General features: G+C 42.1%; 1 protein-coding gene across 1 annotated transcript; it reads left to right on the forward strand.

The window, feature by feature from the left end:
• The first annotated feature begins 7,119 nt into the window (after nucleotides 1-7,119).
• On the forward strand, nucleotides 7,120-8,204 carry LOC132827462 (hydroxycarboxylic acid receptor 2-like). The gene has a single exon (XM_060844148.1). The coding sequence runs from the start codon at nucleotides 7,120-7,122 to the stop codon at nucleotides 8,170-8,172; it is 1,053 nt and encodes a 350-aa protein (XP_060700131.1). The 3' UTR covers nucleotides 8,173-8,204.
• Nucleotides 8,205-16,347: the final 8,143 nt, after the last annotated feature.

Here is a 16,347-nt window from a genome sequence, read left to right on the forward strand (position 1 = left end):
CGCTGTCCACGACTCCTCCAATTTTGGTATCATCTGTAAACTTATTGACTGTACCTCTTATGCTCGCATCCAAATCACTTATGTAAATGACAAAAAGTCGACGACCCAGCACCGATCCTTGTGGCACTCCAATGGTCACAGGCCTCCAATCTGAGAAACAACCCTTCACCACCACCCTTTAAGCCAGTTCTATATGCAAATGGCTAGTTCTCCCTGTATTCCGTGAGATCTAACCTTGCTACTCAGTCACCCATGGGGAACCTTGTCAAACGTCTTACTGAAGTCCATATAGATGACATTTCCTGCTCTGCCCTCATCTATCCTCTTTGTTACTTCCTCAAAAAACTCAATCAAGTTTGTGAGACATGGTTTCTCACGCACAAAGCCATGTTTACTGTCCCTAGTCAGTCCTTGCCTTTCCAAATACATGTACATCCTGTCCCTCAGGATTTCCTCCAACAACTTGCCCACCACCGACGTCAGGCTCATTGGTCTATAGTTCCCTGGCTGGTCCTTACCCCACCTTCTTCAACAGTGACACCACGTTAGCCAACCTCCAGTCTTCCGGCACCTCACCGGTGACTATCGATGATGCAAATATCTCACCAAGAGACCCAGCAATTGCTTCTCTAGGTTCCCACAGAGTTCTAGGGTACACCTGACCAGGTCCTAGGGATTTATCCACCTTTACCCATTTCAAGACATCAAGGACTTCCTTCTCTGTAATATGGACATTTTGCAAGATGTCACCATCTATTTGTCTACATCTATATCTTCCATATCCTTTTCCACAGTAAATACTGATGCAAAATACTCATTTAGTATCCCCCCCCCCCCATTTTCTGCGGCTCCACACAAAGGCAGCCCTGCTGATCTTTGAGGGGCCCTATTCTCTCCCTAGTTAGCCTTTTGTTCGTTATGTATTTGTGAAAACTCTTTGGATTCTCCTTAATTCTAATTTGCCAAAGCTATCTCATATCCCCTTTTTGCCCTCCTCATTTCCCCCTTAAGTATACTCCTACTTCCTTTATACACTTCTAAGACTTCACTTGATCTATCCTGTCTATACCTTACATATGATTCCTTCTTTTTCTTAACCAGACCCTCAAATTCTTTAGTCATCCAGCATTCCTTATAACCTACCAGCCTTTCCTTTCACCCTAGCAGGGGTATACTTTCTCTGGTTCTCGTTATCTCATTTCTGAAGGCTTCCCATTTTCCAACTGTCCCTTTATCTGCAAACATCTGCCCCCAGTCAGCTTTCGAAAGTTCTTGCCTAATCCCATCAAAATTGGTCTTTCTAAAAATTTAGTACTTCAACTTTTAGATCTGGTCTATCCTTTTCCATCATTATTTTAAATCTAGTAGAATTATGGTCACTGGCCCCAAAGTGCTCCCCCACTGACACCTCAGTCATGTGCCCTGCGTTATTTCCCATGAGTAGGTCATGTTTTGCACCTTCTCCAGTAGGTACATCCACATACTGAATCAGAGAATTGTCTTGTACACACTTAACAAATTCCTCTCCATCTAAACCCTTAGCACTATGGCAGTCCCAGTCTACGTTTGGAAAATTAAAATCCCCTACCATAACCACCCTATTATTCTTACAGTTAGCAGAGATCTCCTTACAAGTTTGTTTCTCAATTTCCCTCAGACTATTAGGGGGTGTATAATACAATCCCAATCAGGTTATCATCCCTTTCTTATTTCTCAGTTCCACCCAAATAACTTCCCTGGATGTATTTCCGGGAATATCCTCCCTCAGCACAGCTGTAATGCTATCCCCTATCGAAGCCAAGGGGTGTTTGTGGGGATTGTTGCAAATATTGGGAACAGCATCATTAAATTGATATAATCCGTTGGGTTTTAAAATAGGTTAAGTTATTCTGTCTTCTATTGTCTTATGTTTGTGTTTCATTAGGTAATCTTGTAAATAAATTCCGTTGTGTTTAAAATTAAGTGGTTTGACCACCTGTATCCCTCCTGAATTATCAGCGTTACACCTGCTTAAAACTACTGGCAAAGTTAGGGTCTGGGCTACTTTCTAGAAATGTTTGGAGGGGTCTGGCCTGGTCCTGAACACAGGAAAGATAAAATGGTTCTTACAGTGAGATTTGACTGCAGAGAACAGAGACACCACTCCTCAATCAGGGAGGAACTGAACACTTGTCCCGCTCTCTCTGTAACTTTTTTCTCAGTTCCAAGCTTTTCAGTTATCTGGGAACTAATTACACAATTTTTAGCTGGCTTTGGCCTTGAAGGTCAATGCCTAAACTTACCTTGGGCTTAGACCCAGCACTGTGTAGAAGCAATGCTGAGTGGAGTAGCAGTTGAGACATAAGGCATACTCTTATCTGTCATGCAGAATACACTGGACATATTTGGGAGCAGCGCAAAGTGGCAAAGAATATAAATAGCAGCTGAGCCTTGAAACCTACACAATCATCATTCTGCTGCTTGCAACTGATATGGACCAAGTTTTTAAAAAGTCAACTAAGTGAGGGCCAGTATCATCAAAGGACTGCCTGTTTTACATTGGTTGAGCTTCTGAACAATGATATGAAGCTTCCCCACTGAGAGCCAGTACTTCCTGTATGTCTACCTGCCACTGCTGCCTCTCCGTGTGCACTTGCATGAAGCTGATACACAGTGTCAGCTCCTGCTGGGAATTTATCAGGTGCCTAGTCTCCAGCAATCCTCTGATTACCAGGGCCTGAAATATTTCCCCCTCACCCATGTATGGAATTGTCGACATCTGGGACTCACAGTGTGCTGTTTTGGATCTCCTTGCTCCCCAAGGCAATCATAGAAAGTGGTCCCTCCAGTGTGTCCACCCAATTGTCTGGGGAGATGGAAGAGTTCTCCTTTGCAGCAGGTGAGCTGGTCCTTGAGTGTAAGACATAAGATACAGAAAGTGTTGCAACCACTGATTTCTAGGTGATAACAAGGTATAATTATTCAGTTGTCAGGATATGGATATTTTTGCAACCTTGCAGTATTCTGTCTTTTCTGCTGCTAAGACGGGTATCTTTTCATCAGAGATGTTTTGTCCTTTAATGAGATAAAGAGGTTGAATGAGTAAGATGTTAGAATGGGTCTGTAGCTGGCAGTGAAGGATTGAACAAAAGGGAAACCACTATCCATTTCAGTCCGCCAGCTGCGAATGCACCCATTAATCATGGCCACTCCCTAACCACCCGACACCTGGAGGAAGAATGCATCATCTTTCCACCCTGGGTCCGTCCAGCCCTGCATCAATGTGGGTTTCACCAGTTTCTTCATTTCCCCTCCCCTCAGCTTATCCCAGATCCAACCTTCCAACTTGACACTGCCCTCACGACCTGAACTACCTGTCCACCTTCCTTCCCACCGATCTGCTCCGCCCTACCCTCTGACCTATCACCATTACCCCCACATCCATCCACCTATAGCTCTCTCAGCTACCTTGTCCCCAGCTCTACCCTCTCCCATTGTGGTGGATGTATTCCTGACATTCTTTCTTCCCAGGTCAGATTCAACTCACAGCAAACTCGTAGTTGTACAGCACTTTACATGATCACTGGATGTTTTGACACAGTTGCTATCCAATGTTCATCCACTGTGAGCAAGTGTTAATTTTCCAATATTCAGGAAATGAATCTTGACAGCAAACATGAATTGTGAGTGATCTTCAACCTCCAATGCAGTTTGAATTAAAAGTACAGAACCTCTCTATGCAAAAAGGGTGAATATATACAATACCAGAATTGTTTAAAGACAGAGGAGTGGGATTGCTTGATGCTCGTGATTTGAAACCAACTTCTAGTGAGTTAACAGTCAGCCGTTCAACCCGCCACTGTTTATTTTGCAATAATTTAGAAAATAATTTCCAAATTACCTTCACTGTAAGTGCAGCCCACACTCAGAGCAGTTTCCAAGAACAACCATAATTTTTCTGTCAGCTTGTGGTAAAGAAATTAGGAACAGCAAACAATCCATTATTGATTCTCTATCAATACATTTCCACATAGACCAATTCAGTACTTTCCATTCAGTACAATGTTCAAAATTCAAACCACTTAGTATTCTTACAGCCATTTGTGGAAAAGTAAATGTACTTAAATCAGTTTGGACAATTTAACTGCAAATGCATGCTTAAGGTTTTTCAAGGAGTGGCTATCCCTATCTCGAAGAAGTATGCTGTATTGGAAAGTGTAGGGGGTGATGGACTCTCAGGGGAATGTATCACTGACAGCCAAGTTACTGGTACCAAGACTGATTCTGCTTTCATGAGGGGTATGTCAACTTCCAAGGGATCGATGCTGATGGGAAACTCTCAAGTCAGAGATACATATAGATGTTTCTGCTGCTGACAGTGAGACATCAAAATGGCATTTTATCTCCAATGGTGTCATGGTGTACGATGTCTCAGAGAGGGTGCAAAATATTCTCAAGGAGAGAGTGACTATAAGGAGGTTTCTGTATATGTTATTCCCAACCACATAGATAGAGAAAGGGACAAGTTTCTGAAGAGAGAATGTAGGAAATTAGTCATGAGGTTAAAAAGTAAGTCCTTGAGGATGATAATATCTGGATTACTACTGGTGCCATGCTCTGGTGAGAGTAGGGTTAGAAGTATTGAGCGGATGAATGCGTGGCTGAAGAGCTGGTGCAGGAGGCATGGATTCATGTTTTTGGATTATTGGCATGTCTTTTGGGGTTGAAGTTCTTATTCATTTGTGGAATATGGGCATCACTGACTGGCCAGCATTTATTTCCCATCCCTGGTTGCCCTTGAGAAAATGGTGGTGAGCTGCCTTCATGAACCGCTGCAGTCTACCTGCTATTAAGGAGGGAATTCCAGGATTTTGACCCAGCAACAATGAATGAACTGTGATATATTTTCAAGTCAGGATGGTGAGTGGATTGAAGGGAACGTGTACGTGGTGAACTTCCGACTTTTCTGCTGCTCATGTCCTTCTAGATGAAAGTGGTTTGGAAAGCGCTGTCGAAGGATCTTTGGTGAATTTCTGCAATTTGTGTTGTAGATGGTACACACTGCTACTACTGAGCATTGGTGGGAATCTATATTTGTGCATATAGCGCCAATCAGGCAGGCTACTCCGCCCTGGATGCCCAGATAGATCCCTGGCTTGATGGTAATGGTTGAGTGGGGAATATGCTGGGCCATGAGGTTGCAGATTTTGTGGAGTCCATTTCTGCTCCTATTGATGGTCCCCAGTGCCTCGTGGATGACCATGTTTTGGTTGCTGGATCTGTTCGAAATATGTCCCATTTATAATGGTGATGGTGCACACAACATGATGGAGGATATTCTCATTGTGAAAGTAGGACTTGGTCTCCACAAGGAGTGTGCAGTGGTCACTCTTACTGACACTGCCATAGACAGGTGCATCAGCAGCTGGCAGATTGGTAAGGATGAGGTCAAGTATGTTGTTCCATCTTGTTGATTCCCTCACCACCTACCACACAGCAGTCTAGCAGCTATATCCTTTAGGACCCAATGAGCTCGATCAGTAGTATAGTCGATCAGTAGCAGTAGTACTGCTGCTGAGATACTGTTGGTGGTGAACATTGAAGTCTCCCAGTCAGAGTTTATTTCATGCCCTTGCCAACCTCAGTGCTTCTTCTCAGTGTAGTTCAATGTGGAGGAGTACTGATTCATCAGCAGAGGGAGGACAGTATGCAATAATCAGCAGGAGGTTTCTTTGCTCCTGTTTGACCTGACGACCTGAGACTTCATGGGGCCGGATTTCATCCTATGGGCAACTCACAGGGCAACTCCCTCACAACTGTACCCCTTTGTGTCTCTATCTCTGCTGGGTCTGTCCTGCCAGTGAGGCAGGACATAGCCAGGGATAATGTTGGTGGTGTTTGGGATATTGTCTCTCAGTATGATTCCGTGAGTTGACCATTTTAGGATGTAGCATGACAAGTCTGAGACAGTCGTCCCAATTTTGGCACAAGCTCCCAGATGTTAGTAAAGAGGACTTTGTCGACTTAACAGGACTGTTCCTGCTGTTGTCTTTACTAGTGCCTAGATTGTTGGCTGGTGGTCTGCCGGGTATCATGCCTATTTCACGTTAGTATTTACTGTGGAGAAGGATATAGATGCTGGAGACCTTAGAGAAATAAATAGTGATATCCTGAAAAGTGTCCATGTAACAGAGGAGGAAATGTTGGCTGTCTTAAAATGTGTAAAGGTGAATAAATCCACGGGATCTGATCAAAGTACCGGGAAGCGACTGCTGGGCTCATTACTGTGATATTTGTATCATCAGTAGCCACGGATAAGGTTCTGGAAGACTGGAGGGTGGCTGATGTGGTGCCATTATTTCAGAAAGGTGGTAGGAAAATACAGGGAACTATAGACTGGTGAGCCTGACACCAGTGGTGGGTCAGTTATTGGAGGTAAATCTCAGGAACAGGATTTACATATATTTGGAAAGGCAAGGACTGGTTATGGGTAGTCAACATGACTTTGTGCATGGGTAAGCATATCTGACTCACCTGACTGAGTTTTTTGAGGATGTGACAAAGAAATTTGATGGAGGCAGAGCAGTGGATGTGGTGTATGTGTTCTTCAGCAAGGCGTTCGACAAGGTGCTCATGGTGGACTGATTAGAAGTTTAGATTACATGGAATCCCCCTGGTGAGCTGGCATATTTGATAAAAAAATTGGTTTGAATGTAAGAGACAGAGAGTGATAGTGGAGGGTTGTTTTCAGACTGGAGACCTGTGACCAGCGGTGTGCCCCAATGCTGGGTTCACTGCTTTTCATCATTTATAGAAATGATTTTGATGTGAACATTGGAGTTATGGTTAGTAAATCTGTAGATGACACAAAAATTGGTGCTGTGAATGGTGAAGAAAGTTATTTCAGAGTAAAATGGGACCTTGATCAGATAAATTAATTGAAGACATCTGGTAGGCATGGAAGAATGCGGCGGAAGGGTCTGCTTCAGTGCTGTACAAGTCTATGACTGTAACTTTAGTAGAGCGCCGCCCCGATCTGTAATATAACATGGGGAAGTTCTGTATATAAAGGGTGGCTCTTTCAGTTCATTAACTCGTGTCTGTGACTGTGTGGCTGAGTTTATCACAATCCTACCTACAATGGGCAACTTGACTTCGTCGTGTGCTTTAGTCAAAGCAGTCAGTGCATCCTACAATGCACCAATAATAATTGTCATCTTTATCCTGGGATTTATTGGAAACGTCGTTGCTTTATGGATCTTCAGTTTTCATGTGAAATCTTGGAAACCAAACACAGTTTATTCACTGAACCTGGCAATTGCAGACACTATGTTAATCTGCTGTTTACCATTTCGAGCAGACTACTATATCCGGGAGAAGGACTGGATTTATGGGGATGTTCCTTGTCGTCTGAAGATATTTTTAATTTCCCTAAATCGAGCAGGAAGCATCATGTTCCTCACAACGATGGCGATCGATCGGTATTTTAAAGTAGTCCACCCTCACCACAGGGTGAATACGACTTCTACAAGGTGTGCAGTGAAGGTAGCCGGCAGCTTGTGGATTCTGGCCGTGGCAATCTGCTCACATCTTTTAGTAGAACCTCGCTCCTTCGAGCACGACAACCGGACATACTGTGAACCCTTTGACATGTCGAATCCTCTCCGTCCCACAGCAATTTGGACCGATATTGTTTTTATTCTTTTCAAGTTTGCTATCCCGGCTCCGATTATCCTCTTCTCCACGTCCTGCATCATCTGGAAGTTAAACCAGATAAAAATTGAGTTGAGAAGTAAATACAAAAGAGCGATGAAGCTTGTGATCGCGGTGGCTGCAGTGTTTGTGATTTGTTTCTTACCCACAAACATTGCCGTTATTGCTGTGTTAATCGCGAAACTCAGAGGCGCTGAAGGCTGCAAATCATATGAGACAGCTGTTCATGTCTTTTATAATACACTATTTATGACATATCTGAACAGTGTCCTGGATCCAGTCATTTACTACTTTTCAAGTTCGACATTCAAAAATGCTTTAATGAAAGCAGTTACTTCTCTGAATCTAAATTGTGCCAGATCAAAAACTGATAGTGTGAGAGAATCCTCAGGAGAAATAGATGGTGGTCATCAATCAAAAAGGACAGCGGTCTGTCATAACTGTGAGCCATCCCAAACTGTGTCGACTTTGTTTGCATGATCCAGTAGCTAATAATGTGCCTGTCTTTAAATTGTTGTCAATACATTGTTGCAAAATGTTGAAATTTCTTGAATTTTTAGATATTGTAAAATCAATTAATCTGTTTCTATGGAATATATAAAAAAAACTATGTTTTTACGTCACGTTTTCCACGTGCTTAAAGCTTGCAACATTTTACTCTGCAACATTGACTAGGGATTTTCAATGATGAAGTGTTTAGCTCCACAAGGAGCTAAATTATTGTAATTAATAAAGAAAAGATTGAAGACAAATTGGATGAAAGATAGCGATAATGGCGTTGTTTCTTAACTCCGGTATTGCGCATGAATGGCTAAGGACAGCAGCATGAGAGATGTAAGTTTGTAAGTGCACGATATTACATATCGTATTGTGCTAATGAGGTAAAGTGATTCAATTCAAATGAGTCGTACACTTTATTCTCTCCTCAGACGCGGCCAGACTTGCTGAGTTTCACCAGTGATTGTTTCAGACTTCCAGCATCAGTAATTTGTTTTTATTTAGACGTTTACTGTGAATTGACTGGCCAATCAACGGTGGGTTCGGCACTGCCGAGAAGATTGAAGGATTGGGCCATTGCTGTGAAGGGGTGCCAGCTGCATTGATGGCACAGAATCCAAGGTTTACCCGGAGCTTGAAGCAGACCGTGGTGTGAGCTGTTCTGTGGGAATTTATTGGTGAGACGTAAGGGGTGTGGTTGGATGAGGTCCTGACGAAATCTAATTTATCTCTATCAATCATTGATATTTATGAAAAACAAATCTTTGTAGCACAGGTAGCGACAAACACAGATAACACCATCACCTTCCCTGAGTAAGTCATGTGCCATTGCCAGGACAGATCCAGCAGGGGTGGAACACTGTCGGGAAGGTTAAAAATCACACAATATCAGGTTGTAGTCCAACAGGTTTAATTGGAAGCACAGCAGCTTTCGGAACGTCGCACCTTCATCAGGCGAAAGTGGAGGGTTCAACCCTAACACACAGAATTTATAGCAGAAATTTACAGTGTGATGTAACTGAAATTATACATTGAAAAATTGATTGTTTAGTCTTTCATCTGTTTGAATACCATGATAGTTTCACATCTTTCATGCGTAAATCACAAAACCTTTTTTTTAAAAGTTGCATTCTCAGGTTTAAAAAATGAGATAACAGAGTTTTACATGAATGCATGCAGTTTTTGAGTGAAGTACAATGTAACCCTGCAAGTACAAATTCACCCCATAAAATGTGTGTGTGCATGTGGGTCTTTGTCTGTGTGTGTGTCTGGGTTGGGAGTTGTGAGTGTGGGGATGTGTATGTGTGTAGTGAGTGCAGAGTGTCTTAAGTCTGTGAGGGGGTGCGTGTCTGTAAGGGTGTGTGTGTTTTATTTTTATATATAGTGCAATGGCAGTCACCTCTAATGTGACATGAACCCAAGGTCCCGGTTGAAGCCCTCCCTATGGGTACTGAACTTGGATATCAGCCTCTGCTCGGCCATGTTTCGCTGCTGCCTGTCCCGAAGTCCACTTTGGAGGATGGTCACCCGAAGGTCCGAGGCCGAATGTCCTAGATCACTGAAGCATTCCCCAACTGGGAGGGAACACTCCTGTCTGTTGATTGTGTGCGGTGCCCATTCATCCATTGTCGTAGCCTTTGCTCGGTTTTCCCAATGTACCATGCCTCAGGGCATCCTTGCCTGCAACGAATAAGATAGACAATGTTGGCTGAGTCACATGAGTACCTACACCCCTCTCACGTTGTACATGGCAGGTACCATGTATAACAATCCGCACAACAATCAACAGATAGGAGATTTCCCTCCCAGTTGGGGAACACTTCAGTGGTCCAGGACATTCGACCTTGGACCTTCGGGTGACCATCCTCCAAGGCGGACTTCGGGACAGGCAGCAGTGAAGAGTGGTCGAGCAGAGGCTGATAGCTAAGTTCGGTACCCATAGGGAGGGCCACAACCGGGACTTTGGGTTCATGTCACATTACAGGTGACTGCCATTGCACTATACACAGACACTCCTACACACACACACGGACACACCCTTACAGACACACACACTCCCACACTCACCCCCTCACAGCCTTAAGACACTCTACACTCACTGCACACATACACTTCCTCACACTCACAACCCCCAACACAGACAGACACACAGACAGACAAAGACCCACATGCACACTCACATTTTGTGGTGTGAATTTGTACTTGCAGGGTTACATTGTACTTTACTCAAAAACTGTATGCATTCATGTAAAACTCTGATTCTAATCTAAAAAGTGAGATAACAATCTAAACATTATGGCATAGACAGAAAACACAGGGGACTAGCACCTTAAACATATTGTCTAGCTATCAGCCATTGTTAACAGCTAAACTGAGAATGCAACATGTGAAAAAAACCTTTTGTGAGTTACGCATGAAAGAAGTGAAACTATCATGGTATTCAAACAGATGTAAGACTTAACAATCAATTTTTCAATGTATAATTTCAGTTACATCACACTGTAAATTTTTGCTATAAATTCTGTGTGTTAGGGTTGAACCCTCCACTTTCGCCTGATGAAGGTGCGATGTGCTGAAAGCTAGTGTGCTTCCAATTAAACCTGTTGGACTATAACTTAGTGTTGTGTGATTTTTAACTTTGTACACCCCTGTGCAATACCGGCATCTCCAAATCATGACTGTTGGGAAGGAGTTGCCCTGGTACTGCTCAACAACATAGGCCAGGGCCCTATGAAGTCTATTGGCATCAGACCAATCTTTGACAAGGAAACTTGCTGTTAATTTGCACCTACTAAAACTCACCCACCTCAGGTTGATGAGTCAGTCTTCCTCCATGTTGAACACCACTTGAGGAAGGACTGAGGGATGCACAAGATACATTAGATAGGGGGACTTCAATGTCCATCACTGCACGTACCTTGGCAGTAGCATGACTGATTGAACTGTTTCGTGTCCCAAATGACATAGCTGCTAGACTGGGTGAGAGAACCAACAACAGGGAAAAACATACTTGACCTCATCCTCACCAATCTGCCAGGTGGAAATGCAGCTGTCCATGACAGTATTGGTAAGAGTGACTACTGCACAGTACTTGTAAAAACAAAGTCTTGCCTTTATATAAAGAATATCCTCCTTGTATTGTGTGGCACTGTCACCAGGTGACATGTGATAGACATTTTAATGGATTTAGCAACTTAACATTGGCACCATGAGGCACCGTGGGCCATCAGCAGCAACAAATTGTATTCAAAAACAACCTGTAACCTCATGGCATGACATGTCCCAACTTTACCATTCCCATCAAGCCTGCAGTTCAACCCTGGTTCAATGAAGAATGCAGGAGGACATGCCAGTGTCAACCTGGTGAAGCTACCAAACCGGTCTACTTGCATACCACACGGCATAAATGGTGACTGATAGGCAAGACTAAAAAATTGCACACTCAACGGATCAATTTGCTTCACTCCACAACATTGTTATGACATGGCGGGAAATCATTCTGCTAATTAAACAAAACACACAGAAAAGCTTACCTTGCCTTGTAATCTATTAAAGTATAAGTGACAAAGAACTACCTAAATTCCACTATTTAAAGAAAAAAAAATTTATTATTGTTGTCATTGATGTCATTTTATTATTGACTCATGGAAAAGTAGAATTAATGTTTCAAGTTCAGTTACCTTCAGAATTATTTAGTTTTCAGTTTTACTTTTGTTTTGAATTATAAGGTTGCTAGCCAGAGAAATTTATTTTGCAGTTTGTGCAGAAATAAGCGCTTCATATTTTTGACTGTAAAAGGAGGCCAAATATCCATTTGGCCCAGGAAGAAGCTGACAACACTGTCAATGCGCAGTAGCTGGGACAATCTTGGAAGAAGTGGCCAACTACCATGTATGTAATTAAATAAGATGGGAAGCCCAGATAAGCAATACAAAGATGCAGTATTCCAATGAAATGAAATTGTAAATGTCACATACAATGTAACACTACTGAACAGTCAGTTAACATAATCTAAAGCTTCATTAAAGAATTTATCACTGTATTACTGCAAATCAGGTTTAAAAGACCATCAAATAAAGAAAATACTATCCACATTCTACAGCCATTAAATTTAAACAGTAATAGTGTAAGCAAGTTTTGAGAAGAATTGTAGATTAGGTTGAGGTTTTGGATGTATGTTTGCTGGCTGAGCTGAAAGATTCATTTCCAGACATTCATTTCCTTACTTCAATAGACCTGATGCAAAGCAATGCTGAAACTTCCTGCTTTCTCTATATATGTTTGGGTTTCTCTGGGTTGGTGATGTCATTTCCTGTGGTGAAGTCACTTCCAGATCCTTTTCTCGGGGTGGTAGAGGGGGTCTAACTCGATTTGTTTGTTGATGGAGTTCTAGTTGGAATGCCATGCTTGTAGAAATTCTCATGTGTGTCTTTGTTTGGCTTGTCCTAGGATGGATGTATTGTCACAGTCAAAGTGGTGTCCTTCCTCACCCATATGTGATGATACTAGTGCGAGAGGGTCATGTCTTTTTGTGGCTAGTTGGTGTTCATGTATCTTGGTGGTTAGTTTTCTGCCTACTTGTCCAATGCAGTGCTTGTTACAGTTCTTGCATTTTGTAAATGATGTTAGTTTTGCTCATTGTCTGTATACGATCTTTCAAGTTCATTAGATGCTGTTTTAGTGTGTTGGTGGGTTTGTGGGCTACTATGATGTCAAGGGGTCTGAGTAGTCTGGCAGTCATTTCTGAGATATCTTTGATGTAGGGGAGAGTGGCTAGGGTTTCTGGATGTATTTTGTCTGCTTGTTTGGGTTGTTGCTGAGAAATTTGGATTACTGTGTTCACTAGGTACTCATTCTTTTTGAATACATGGCATGGGTGATTTTCCTCTGCTCTGCATAGTTCCTCTATGCTGCAGTCTGCGTTGGCTCATTAAAGTAATGTTCTGATGCAGCTTCATTTGTGGGTGTTGGGATGATTGCTTCTGTAGTTCAATATTTGGTCTGTATGTGTTGTTTTTCTGTATACGCTGAAGTTCCCCATTGGCTGTTCGCTCTACTGTGACATTTAGGAATGGCAGTTTGTTGTTGTTTTCCTCCATTTTAGTGAATTTTATGCCATTAAGGGTATTTATTTATGGTCTTGAAGGTTAGAATGGAGACACATAATCCAGGGTGAGACACTCCTCTTAAATAAGCTACTTAAGTACAATATAAGTATAATGGTGAGAGGTCAGCTGATAGGCAGTGGAGGTTTTGCTGACCTCAAGTTTGCAAAGTGTCCAATATGGAAGAGTAGTCAGGTGTGCATTGGAATAATTAACTTCAGACAAGTAAGGAAGGGATAGGTAAAAGTTTTAGCTGCACCAGTGACAGATTTACAAGGATGTTACTGAGACTGGATGGTTTAAGTTATGAGGAGAAGCTGGATAGACTGGGACTTTTTCATCTGGTGTGCCGGAGCCTGAGTGGTAACACCATAGAGGTTTATAATATCATGATGGGCATGGATAAAGTAACTAGTCATGATCTTTTGCTTAGAGTAGGGCAATAATGCTGCACCCTGGAAAAAATATACCAATATAATTTTTTAAAAAGACAGCCTCATGGCTTCCTTACTATTTCAGCCTATCTCTGCCTTCACACAAACGCAGTAGATTTGGAGTAAAATGAAAGACATCGACTGTGAGAGAAAACGTGAAGTTACAGCGACCATGCTGCCGTGATAAATGCTTTATTTCCCTCCAACTGGAAATGACACCTTTTTTTCAGACCCAACCCCACTGTTTCACACAGGCTTTTCCTCAAGAGGAGAATAATAACTAAGCCCCAGGGTATCGTTCGTGCCACACACACACCCGTGCCCTCTACTTCTCAGTGAATGGTGTTCCTTTTTCATTCCCTTGTTGCCTCTCTTTCTATCATTCCAACTTTGTCCCTTTTCTGGGGTTGACTCCCAGTAACGGTCCCCCTATTAAAACTCTCTCCTCACTAACCGCCACTTCCCTCGCGCGCACTTAACGGCGTGAGTTTAAAGGCCCTCACGAGACCCGACCATGAGCCAGACCCAACTAATACAGACTTCTAAAAGGTGAGCCATGTCTAATGAATCATATTTTTTTGAGTAAGGTACTGAAGTTGAGGACACGAGAATGTTTATGGCAGATACAAGATATGGTCTGCATGTATATTCAATTTGAAAGTACTTGACAAGTATGGGATATAGGCAAAGCAGTGTTTCTTCTGCAATCATAATTGCTTATGCAAGGTAAATGAACTCACACCAATGTATAATTGTTTCAACCAAGAGCTGAGTTAACAAGAATGAAAACTATGTGAAGGAAATATATAATTGTTTTTGCATTAGCTAAAATGTACATACAAGAATGAAATGTGCCTGCAAACAATGGTAGATGTTACAGACAAGTTGCTGTGAGGGGAGGGGGTGTAGCTTAAGCTAGACATGACTTTACAAGCATCTGTTTCCCACTTCTGCAAAAACAAAAAAAAAACCCACAAGAGTTCATAAGGCTCAGTATGGGCAAAGAATGGAAGGAAATATTGCTTTAGCTGGCAAGGAAGCAGATGGCAGTGGAGGAAGATATATAACAGTGGACCACAGAGTGATGTGGTGAAACAGCCAAGCAGGACACACAATTTGTTATGCACAAGGCTGGATGAGGCCAGAGATAAACAGCCAGGTTAGAGTAGTGGGAGATGTAAACAGAAGAGGAGAGAAAGAGAAATGAATTGTATATAAGATATGTACTTGCTAAACTCTGTGTGTCTATTTTAGACACCACGCTTGCAAGCGTATAATGAACGATACTGCTGCTTCAGAGCTTGTGTCGGACAGAAATTATTGAGGTGAGTGGGTTTTATTTCCCACACAAGTGTATGCTGACAAATGTCTACACCTTGATTACTCAACATATTTATCAATGACTTAGATACTGCAATGGTCATTTATCCAAGTCTACTAATAGCATATTGAATGGTGGTCTGACCAGTAATTTGAAGTGAGCATAAAGAAATATTGATAAAGTGAGTGGGGCAGCCTGAAACAGGTGGTAAGTGTGAGACCATCCTTTTTCGATCAAAAAACGGTAAATGCAAGAAATATTTAAATGGGTAAAGTTGAGAGTAGTAAAGCCCAGAACGATTTTAGATCGATGTATATATACTACTAAAATCTAGTAATCAGATACAAAACATAATTGAAATGGTTAATGGGAAACTCATCTTTGAACCATTCTTCACAGCTAATGGAGTACAACGCAAAACAAATGCTTGTGTCTGTTTATGACTAGTCTCTCCTCGAACAGAGAGCCAATCTGTGGCCAGTGGCTATAGCTTAAGGGATGCAACTGTCATCAAAGTAATCGACCAAGAAATTCTCCCCCTCTTACTGTCTGTCAGAGTGCAATTGAACAATTATATATTGATAATCAACCTGTCTCTCCAGCCACGTACTGTGTATAAACATAGTTTCCTTTGCTGAAAGATTCTGCAGTGGGACTCAAATCCAGAGCTTCTGGTTCAGAGGCAGGGACACTGCTCACTGCAAGGCAACCTAATAACAAGGACTGTGAGCAGCATATTACACGGTGTTTTTTAAAAGTGATGAAAGACTCCCAGGCTGAACCTTGCACATGACCATCCATGTTCTGGAGATTCTTTGGCCTGGCAAAGGCCTGAATAATGGGATACAACCTATACCTTATTCCTCCTGTTCACATCCTCAATTAGAATTTCCACTGTACTGTTTGAGAGATGGAGTTGGTGTCTTTACTGCAGATATTGCCATACTATCCTATTCTCGTAAACATACCTAGTATCACATTTGGCCATTTTGAAGTTAGGAAACACTGAGAACACTGATTTTTGAAAAATTACAGAAATGATGCATTAAAACACATGACACACAATGTTTTATGTTCTGGATTCTAATTAGCTCAAGAATTGTCAGTTTGATATATGACTTGATTACTTAAAATCCATGTGAACTCATTGAAAAGAACTATCCAGCAGATCTTGCAGCATCTGTGGACAGAGAAATTGAATTAATGTTTTAGATTGAACAGCTTTCACCAGATCGTGTGTTGGAGGTGTTTTGCTCCAAAATTTGGGGTCGGATTTTCTGAGGATTGGCAATCTCAT

The sequence above is a fragment of the Hemiscyllium ocellatum genome, chromosome 24 (assembly GCF_020745735.1).
Source record: "Hemiscyllium ocellatum isolate sHemOce1 chromosome 24, sHemOce1.pat.X.cur, whole genome shotgun sequence".
In the NCBI taxonomy this organism is placed as follows: Eukaryota; Metazoa; Chordata; class Chondrichthyes; order Orectolobiformes; family Hemiscylliidae; genus Hemiscyllium; species Hemiscyllium ocellatum.

Excerpts from the sequence above, each read along its gene's own strand:
- LOC132827462 (XM_060844148.1), top strand. The coding sequence starts at position 7,120 with ATGGGCAACTTGACTTCGTCGTGTGCTTTAGTCAAAGCAGTCAGTGCA.